Source organism: Ornithodoros turicata, chromosome 6, assembly GCF_037126465.1.
Source record: "Ornithodoros turicata isolate Travis chromosome 6, ASM3712646v1, whole genome shotgun sequence".
NCBI classification, from domain to species: Eukaryota; Metazoa; Arthropoda; class Arachnida; order Ixodida; family Argasidae; genus Ornithodoros; species Ornithodoros turicata.
The window spans coordinates 46516498-46525653 of record NC_088206.1 but is presented as its reverse complement, the minus strand read 5'-3'; the positions used below and the strand labels follow the sequence as shown (position 1 = coordinate 46525653).

The window sequence follows — 9156 nt, the reverse complement described above, 5'->3', positions numbered from 1 at the left end:
TCGCAGAAGGCTTGCGGATCGGACGATATTCGCTTCCAGTCGCGGCACGCGTACGTGCCGCGACGACGGTTCGCGGAGACAAGTCCCCGAAGTTCCTTACACATTACTTGTCATAGAGGTCTAGGCACTGCGCAGAAGTAAAAAAAAGCCGGACGCACTGAACTCATACCAACTAGCCCACCACCAAGCGCTATTTAATTACAATACTTCTGCAATGCTATTTTAGATGTACTGTACAAATATGCAGATGTCGTTTGCCTGGAGCACGCTTACAGTTTGTGTAGCAACCTTGTATAACGCCAGCATGAGCCCTCAAGGAAAATAAGTGATGATGATGATGATGTTTATGGTAGCACTTTTTTTCGCTCCCCCACTGGAAAAATAGTTCCGACGCCACTGTATAGAATACACACAGAGCAGAGCCGGCCAACTTACATTTTTCTCCACGAAACGGCTCACGTCGTGGATGGATGCCCCTCATGGGCTTTCGATCAACCGTCGTAGAACTAGTGCACCTTTTATAGTCGCCACCGCTCTCCTCCTCGCATGGCGATGGTATCGTGTGTACTGTCCATCTACTCTACCATCGACCATCCCCAAACAAACACAACATGGTCCAAGCGCTCCCGCCATTCCCCAGTTTCGACCTCCGAACAACCGACGACAACAACATCGGACTTGAGTGTGTGAAGTGGGTTGAACGGTTCGAAAATTTTCTTATCGCAAGCAACATCACAGTGGATGCACGCAAAAAGGCGCTTCTTCTCCACTACGTCGGCGAAGTCTACGACATTTTTCGAGCCCTCCACACTCTAAATCTTTTCACACCTCTAAAGGTGTAAAATGGGTGTAAAATGGTTGTACACAGGAGTAATACACCCTTTGTGCACCCCAAAAATATGTTTGAGAGCTCTTGAGGGTGTAAGAATGGTGTATTACACCCTTTTCTGGAAAATCTCGGTGAGGGTGTGATACAGGGTATATTCTAGGATGTGTTTGAATCTTGAACATACATTTACTTTGTTCACTGAAAGGAGATCGAGCACTGCAGACATGACAGGGGAAGGAGCGCATTACGTAACAACAACAACAATTATATTTTGACGATGAAGTGGGCAGGTTTTCCACATTACATAAAATTACTTACGAAACACTAGAAGAACGCACGACATGACGAAATAATAAACACATTGCATGATTAACAGCCAGGCGTGGATTAATTCAGGCACACTAAGGAGAGATTGACGCCAGTTAAGAAATAACACAGGGAATCAGAGAGCGCGTCACATGAGTTGGCATAAGTAAGGCACACTACAGAAGCGCATGACATGGATTGATAACGCGCCTGCCATCCGGGAGTTTGTGCAGGTTCAGTACGTCAGGTGAAACGCTCTTCCAATTTTTCAAAACAGTGGATTCCTGAGTGGTAGTTACCACATGGACATGCAAGTGGCAATCGTATTCAACGGTGGTTAAACACAGGGCAATAAAAATAATCTGACAATTTACAACATATATTCCTAAGATCTCTGAAAATACCGGGAAGTCATTTTCAGCAATTTCTTTTACAATTACACAACTTGCTGAAACTGCAAAGCTATCAATCGTGACACTTCTGACAGAAGCTTTCTTATGTGACATTCTGGTACCTGTTCAAGTGACACCTCTCTTCTTCCATCAGTTTTCAGTAAAAAAAACAACAAAGCCGAGCAAACAGTTCAGAGCATATAACAGGCCATGCATACCATTTTTCATATAGCTCATTGAAGTGTGTCCTGGTGAATTGGCTATTCTTGAGTTGCCTATGTATAGCCGTATATATTTCCTTAACATAGTTGATCGCATTAGAGTTCACCAATTACCATCCTCCATGCCATACCACCATATGCTGCATGAGCAGAGCAACTTTTACTGAATACTTTAGATGCAGTGAAACATTTTATAGATATGTTCATTTGGTGATTATCAAAATGACATACAAATACACTTCATTCCTAGATGATCCTGGGCATATGCCCAGAAAGTGTTGTCAGCTCGATGCGAAAAAAGATTTTTCGCATCAAGCTGACAACTTTTCTGCGTATTTTCTTATTCGCCGTTGAGAATTACGCCCTTCCACATGATTACACCCTAACAATGTTGACGGTGTTAAACTACACCTTAAAAGGTGCGTGCCCTGCACATTTGGGTTTACACCCTTTAAGGTGTAAAAAGATTTAGAGTGCACGAAGCCGGCACGCAAACCGCGCCAAATGTGCCTGTCAGCACGACAGCCCCAGCAACACAAACGGCCCTGGCGTCGCAACAAACGTCAATCTCGGAATATGATACAGCAAAAGCAAAACTCGATGCCTACTTCGCACCAAGAGTTAACCCAACGTTTGCCGTTTATCGTTTTCGACAAACACACCAGCAAGAAGGTGAGAGCCTTGATGCGTTCTACACACACCTTCTGCAGCTCGCTCGTCACTGCAGTTTTGCAAATGTAGACCTGGAAATCAAAAAACAACTAATCCTCGCCACAACATCACCTCATCTGCGAAAATATGCGATGCTTCACTCGCTTGATTTACCGGGTATTCTTAAGCAAGGTGGACTGTTTGAAGACATTGACCGAGATGTTTCAGACATCGAAAGAGACGCTGAAAACGCCGCATTAGTACACGCAGTACACAAGAATATGCAGCATGGCAACAGGAAGCCAACTGCAAACAAGGAAGCAACACAACAACCCAACCACTCCAAGCAATGTTCCAGATCAACGGAGTGTGGAAACTGCGGAGGTAAATGGCCACACGACGGCGGCAAGAGAAACTGTCCTGCATGGGGTAAGAAATGCAATGCCTGCAACAAAATTTGTGATTTTGCTAAGGTATGCCGTTCATGGGACCAGAGCGTTCAGGCAGTTGGCCATGACAGTTCAAGCAGCGAGGAATATGCTTTTGAAGCCGTGACATCGCCTACAACAAACAAATCTCCTAGAGCAGTTGTCATAATTAACAACACTCCCATCGCCTTCCTTTCTGATCGACACAGGTGCAACAGTGTCAATTGTTGGCGAGAACAACCTTCAAAACTGCCGTCTGACTAGTCGTCTAGAAAAGACCTCTGTGAAGGTGTTTCCCTACAAAGCAACATCTCCATTACGACTCCTTCGCAAAGTCTCTGTCAACATGACCTAGAAAGGGAATAACATCCAAGAAGACATTTTCGTCACACCCGGAGACTGTGCACCGCTTTTAAGCTTTTCAGCAGCCTCCAGTTTAGGCCTTGTCCACATAACCCAGGCGGAAATTTTTTGCAAATGGAACCACTCGCAAGTAGGAACCAAATGGAACCACTCTCACTTTGGAGAACCACTTTGGGAATATCCACTTTAGGGAAAACCACTTGCAAGTGGTTTATGAAACCTTTCCCACTTTGGAGAACCACTTGCAAGTGGTTCCATTTGTGTAGCCCACTTATAGTCAGCACAGCACAGCACTTTTATTTCTGATTTTTACACACTCAGCTGGTTTTGAAGCAATGTAAACCAGCACTGAAGTACAAAGACAGAAACAGATACTAAATGAGCTGCAACAATTAATTTCAAGCTGTCACGGAAAAATGTGAAATGCACTTATTTGCACTGAAGTGATCCAGTATTCCAAGTTTTACAGCAAATGGAGTAATAGATACACAGAAAACTAGCATCAAGAATATCGAAGCTCGTGAAGTTTCAACATTCACTGCTACAACCTAATTTAAAAGGCGGTAGTTCACACAAAAGCCAACCGGCAGAGCTATCATGATATGGAAAAATGTACATGACAGATGTTTGCTATTCAGACAGGTCCCAGTTGCAAATGAGTCACAGTAAGCGTTTCTGTCAGTGAGGAAGCGTGATAGAAGTCACACGCTTACAGACTACCAATAGCAGTGACCGGAGCTCTGATGTCAGAGCCCGACGGGTACACGTATTCAAGGGCTTAATCCATCCAAGAACGACACGTAGAAAAACACTCTACAGACGTGTTCAACATAAGAAGGAAAAGGAATCTAGTCTGCCAACTACATATGCTGTTGGACATAATGAGAAGCAATAGTGTGCCACGAGAAATACTGCAGCGCCACCATGAGCCATCAGTAGGGGAGTGCACTTCCTGCCGCATCGTAGTGCCATGTTGCCAGTCTTAACATTCAATATGGAAACAGAGTGAGTATGATGGAATACATTATTTGGCGCAAGCAGGGAGCGTGACCTCAATGTGTCTAGCTGTCCTATCCATGGCGCACTAATATCTGGAGAGCTCAGATTTCTTTTTCTTCTTAAGTTGAACATGACCATAGTCGGTAGCTTGGAAGATTGCTGCAAGTTCTGATCTTCTACATACAATACACCCGTGTGCATGTACAGTTTGTGCATGAAGCCATGAAAAATGTCTATCAAAATGCCATAACCCTTTAACATGCCATGTCACCACAAACCTTTCAAGGAAAGAGTATCAATCAAGAGTATTGTAAGGTGCCAACGAGGAAGACGAGAGGGTGGGGTCACGAACAAGAAAGAAGATATCACAGTTTGGAGTATTGGATTCCTTCGAGAAGGAACATTACAAGTATCAAGAGTATATTTCAAGGAAGTGTATCAATTACTGTGTGCATAGACATGTATTCTTAAAGTGGGACTCTGCTACAAAATCACCACAAAGGTTACGGTATATCCGTAACTTTTGGGATGTCGGGAACATGTGTACGAAATATATCATTCCAAAACTGTGCAGGTTTTATTCAAACGAATTTATTACGAAGCGAGCGCTTCACCTCTGTGAAGTGAGACGACAGTGAAAGCAGAACACAGTGCTGACATCATCAGGCAAGGGAGAATGTAGGTTTCGAAGCAGACAACAATGCTGGGTGACGTCACGGTATCTTCATCCGGATGAACCGCCGTAGTATGGAGCTCTGTTTTCTGCTCTGCGCATGTCGGTTTTCAATTCTCATCATTTACGAATTAATTACTCGTGCAAAATGAATGCGAATATTGTATTCGGTATCGAGGGGGTGGTTCGTGCTCGGTATGATGCTCATCTGATTTTTTTCGAATCCTTGCGAAGTCGTCTTTTAAGTCACTTCAACTGTAGTAAAGTTTGAAGTGTAAGTTTAGGGTCAACGAGCTCTGGGGAAAATTTTCACCTGCCCTGAGTATTGGGCATTGCATGCCAACACGGTACACTTTTATTCGTTGCCACCAGAGAAGGAGCTTAGCTTGGCTTAACTTGCCCGAGGAAACAAGGATGTACCTTGAAACAAAACTTGAAACATTACAAAGTTTAACAAACTTGGTACATCCTATAATGAAGCTTTGACATCGGGCTAACTGTTCTTGAGACGTCTTTCTTCCTTCCGGCAATCATTTTCTTGTTCAGGCCAGCCCACAGTACCTCACGCTTTCTGTGGAGGTAAAAAGGGCAGTAAGAGAAAATTTATTTCAGAACTGAATGCTTACTAAGCGTTTATGCAAAAGGCATTCATTCATTCATCTCACCCCACTATAAAATTAAAAACTGACATACATTGATTGATTGTTACATCATGATGAACATTTCAGATTATTATATTACCGAATGGTATGGTGTTGGTACATGGTATTAGCGATATAAACCAGCGGTGAAAAGACACGAAGGAGGAATGCGGGACACCCGTCCAGTAAAAACCTGCACTCCTTATCGGTGATCGAAAGTGACAGTTCGCATCATTAAACTGTCGACAGTCAAGTGTGCGTGCTGTCCCTCATTCCCATTTTCACCAGGTTTATATCGCAACATATTCGTTTTAATATGCGCCTGGGATTGTGTAGCCTTTGAGGACTAGCGATCTTGTCATTAGCACAACACAACAACATTCTACTCAGCTTCAAGCTCGAATGAAATGGCCTTACCAGATCTACAAAATGCATGTTGATTGCCTCAACAACAAAAGTAGTCGCCTTACCTTGTCGTTACTTGTCGTCGGATTCAGTAGTCCATAAAATTCGACGCAGCATCTCTGTTCACGCCATAACCGCGACAGCGGTTACGTACGTTCAACGACACGGATTGGATCGGATTGATCTCCTTTTGCTGCTATCGCTAGCGATGGCGATGCCGCCAGACAGCTATGCTCCCACTTTCTCCAAGTGGTTTCAGTGTTCCCTATGTCAGTCCCCAAGTGGACCCGTCCAACCCACTCTAATTTTCGCTTTATCACCAAAATGTAACCATTCTGGACTAAAGTGGACCTTGCCAAGTCTACTTGCTGGCAAAATGGAACCACTTCATTCCTTCATGGTACCCACATTCTATTCAAGTGGAGCTGGAAGGGAGCCAGTTGGGAACCACTAAGCATGCTTAGTGGTGAGAGAGGCGGTACCCGAGACGGGGAGGGAGAGAGACGACACAACAAGAAGTGTCGTCCCTCTGCCTCCCCGTCTCGGGTACCGCCTCTCTCATCATGCACCAGCTTGTCAGCGCCCTGTCACTTCTTTCGATCATGCTTAGTGGTTCCCTACTGGAACCACTCGACTCTGAAGTAGGACCAGTTCAGTCCACTTCAAACCACTCTGGTAGTCAAGTGGATCCAGTTGGATTCCAGTTCCATTTTCCGCTTGGGAACACACCAGGTTGAAGAAAGCCCAATAAAGGAATCAATTTAAGGGTGTTAGAAAACTCAAGGCGCAACAATTTCATCTTTTTGCTGACGAAAATATACCTCCCGTTGCTCAACCACACCGCCGTATACCCTTTGCACTGCGTGAAGCCACTGGGAAAGAAATTCAACGGCTCCTATATGAAGACATCATTGAACCAGCAGAGGGCCCAACTCTATGGGTCTCCCCAGTGGTAATCGTTTCCAAGCCGCACCACCCTGACGAAATTCGAATTTGTATCGACATGCGTGCTGTGAACACTGCCATACAACGTGAACGACACCTGTGCCCAACTGTAGACGACATCATTGTAGCGCTAAACGGGGTAAAAGTCTTCTCCGATCTGGATTTAAAAAATGGCTATCACCAGTTCGAACTAGACGTACCTTCAAGACAACTCACAACATTCTCAACACATGCTGGCTTGTTCACATACAAGCGCCTTAACTTTGGCATCAGTAGTGCAGATGAAATATTTCAGAACACTATCCGTCAAGTCCTAAACGGCATCCCAAACGTCCTTAATATTAGCGACGAAATCATAGTCTGTGGACAAACCCTGGCACAACACAACATGGCCCTGGATGCTGTCCTTCATCGCCTCCAAGAAGTAGGACTTATACTCAATGAGAAGAAGTGCCACTTCCACCAGCGCGTGATAACTTTCTTTGGACTGATCTTTTTAGCTGAAGGTGTCTGCCAAGACCAGGGATGGGCAGTATTTAAATACATTGTAATTAAAATAGTATTTAAAATATAAATACATGTATTTATATTTTGTATTTAAATACAGATTCGAAAAATGTATTTATAATTATATTTAAATACTAATTTTCGGGTATTTGTTTGTGCAAATACTTTATAAATACTCATAAATACGCAAGATACTTATTCATATCTTAAAGTTACCTGCATTTGAAATTTCGATAAGAAGGGCAAAAGAGTTTAGAGAGCCGCGCAGTTATGCCGTGTTTTCGCAAGCACGCACATGCGACAAACCATTTTAGAGGGCCAGTTTTTCACTGTTGTTGCGGACAACGGTCGGGACTACCCGACTACATTGTTGTAAGCACCTGTGGAGAGGTGTTCTCCTTTGCGAATCTGATTCTACGGCCGATCAGAAGGTACATAGAAGATGCAGTCTTCGAGAAACTTCTAATATTAAAATCGCCATGATAATCTAACAAATAAATGCTATTGTTCCTTGCTGATTTTTTGTTGTTATGATCATCATTATTTCTGTAATTCCAGATGACATCTTCCTCACAGTATTTATGGTAGTAGTTACGGTATTTAAATACTGTATTTATATTTTGTATTTAAATACTCATATTGAAAAGTATTTATGCAGGGTACTTAAATACCTCTTTCAACAAAGTATTTTGTATTTATATTTAAAAACAAAAAAATGTATTTATGCCCATCCCTGACCAAGACCCACAGAAGACTGACGCATTTCTACAAGTCAAAACACCAACAAACCCCCAGGAAATAAGGAGCCTCCTTCGAATGATCAACTACTCGGGACGATTTCTGCGAAACCTTGCTGACCTTATCTAGCCACACACTAAAACATATCACACCTTTTTGAGTGTAAAGTTGGAGTTTGATAACTCACACCAAATTCGGTGTAAAGTCAGTAGGGTGTAAGAATCTACACCCTTTAGAAGGGTGTAAATTGAAATATTTCTTACACCCCTTGTGGCGTAAAGTTGGTGTTTGATAACTTACACCAGTCCTGGTGTAAAAGCAGTGGGGTGTAAGAAATTACACCCTTTAGATGCATGGGCCGATGGTGATCTGTGCTTCAACTGCAAAGATGGGTACAGTCAATCATTACCTTTTCTCCTTGTTTTTTTTTTTTCCTTACAAACAAACAAACATCAATCATTACTGGGAAGAACCCTCAATCGACTTTCGTGGACCCTTCCTTGATGGCAACTATGCTATGGTAATCATTGACGACTTCTGGAAATACCCTGTAGTACAAATAATACGCTCTACCAGTGCACGTGTTGTACTCCCCATCCTCCAAACAACATTCGCTCAATTTGGAATTCCGCTGCTCCTTAGATCCGATAATGGACCTCCGTTCCAAAGTGCAGAATTTCAGGAGTGTTCTGCAGAGCTTAGATTCCATCACCACCGGATCACACCCCGCTATGGCCTCAAGCGAATGGTGAGGCAGAACGCTTCATGGAAACCCTAATGAAGCATGTCCACACCAGCAGCAACTGGACAGCAGAGTTCGACATATTCCTTATGGCCTACCGGTCTACAAAACAAGCAACCACAGAAAAGACACCCTATGAGCTGTTATTCGGTAGGAAAATGAAAAACCTCCTCCCACACTACCCCACCTCTGATCAAGAAGCAACCGAGGTGAAAAGGAAAACTGAAGAAACAATACTTCGGAAGAAAACCCACAACAAGTATAACGCTGATTCTCGCAAACATGCTCGACCACATCGCTTTCAAGTGGGACAGCA

The 9156-nt window shown here is 43.4% G+C and overlaps 1 protein-coding gene across 1 annotated transcript; it reads left to right on the top strand.

Moving 5' to 3' along the window:
* Nucleotides 1–611: 611 nt before the first annotated feature.
* Nucleotides 612–3182, top strand: LOC135398568 (uncharacterized). Its single transcript, XM_064629958.1, has 3 exons — nt 612–838; nt 2266–2783; nt 3037–3182. The coding sequence occupies exons 1-3, from the start codon at nt 612–614 to the stop codon at nt 3180–3182; spliced, it is 891 nt and encodes a 296-aa protein (XP_064486028.1).
* The last annotated feature ends 5974 nt before the right edge of the window (nt 3183–9156 follow it).

Coding starts and splice junctions, on each gene's coding strand:
- LOC135398568 (XM_064629958.1), top strand. CDS start 612: ATGGTCCAAGCGCTCCCGCCATTCCCCAGTTTCGACCTCCGAACAACC. Junction 839..2,265: donor CTTTTCACACCTCTAAAGGT/GTAAAATGGGTG, acceptor TGTGCCTGTCAG/CACGACAGCCCCAGCAACAC. Junction 2,784..3,036: donor GGAGTGTGGAAACTGCGGAG/GTAAATGGCCAC, acceptor TGATCGACACAG/GTGCAACAGTGTCAATTGTT.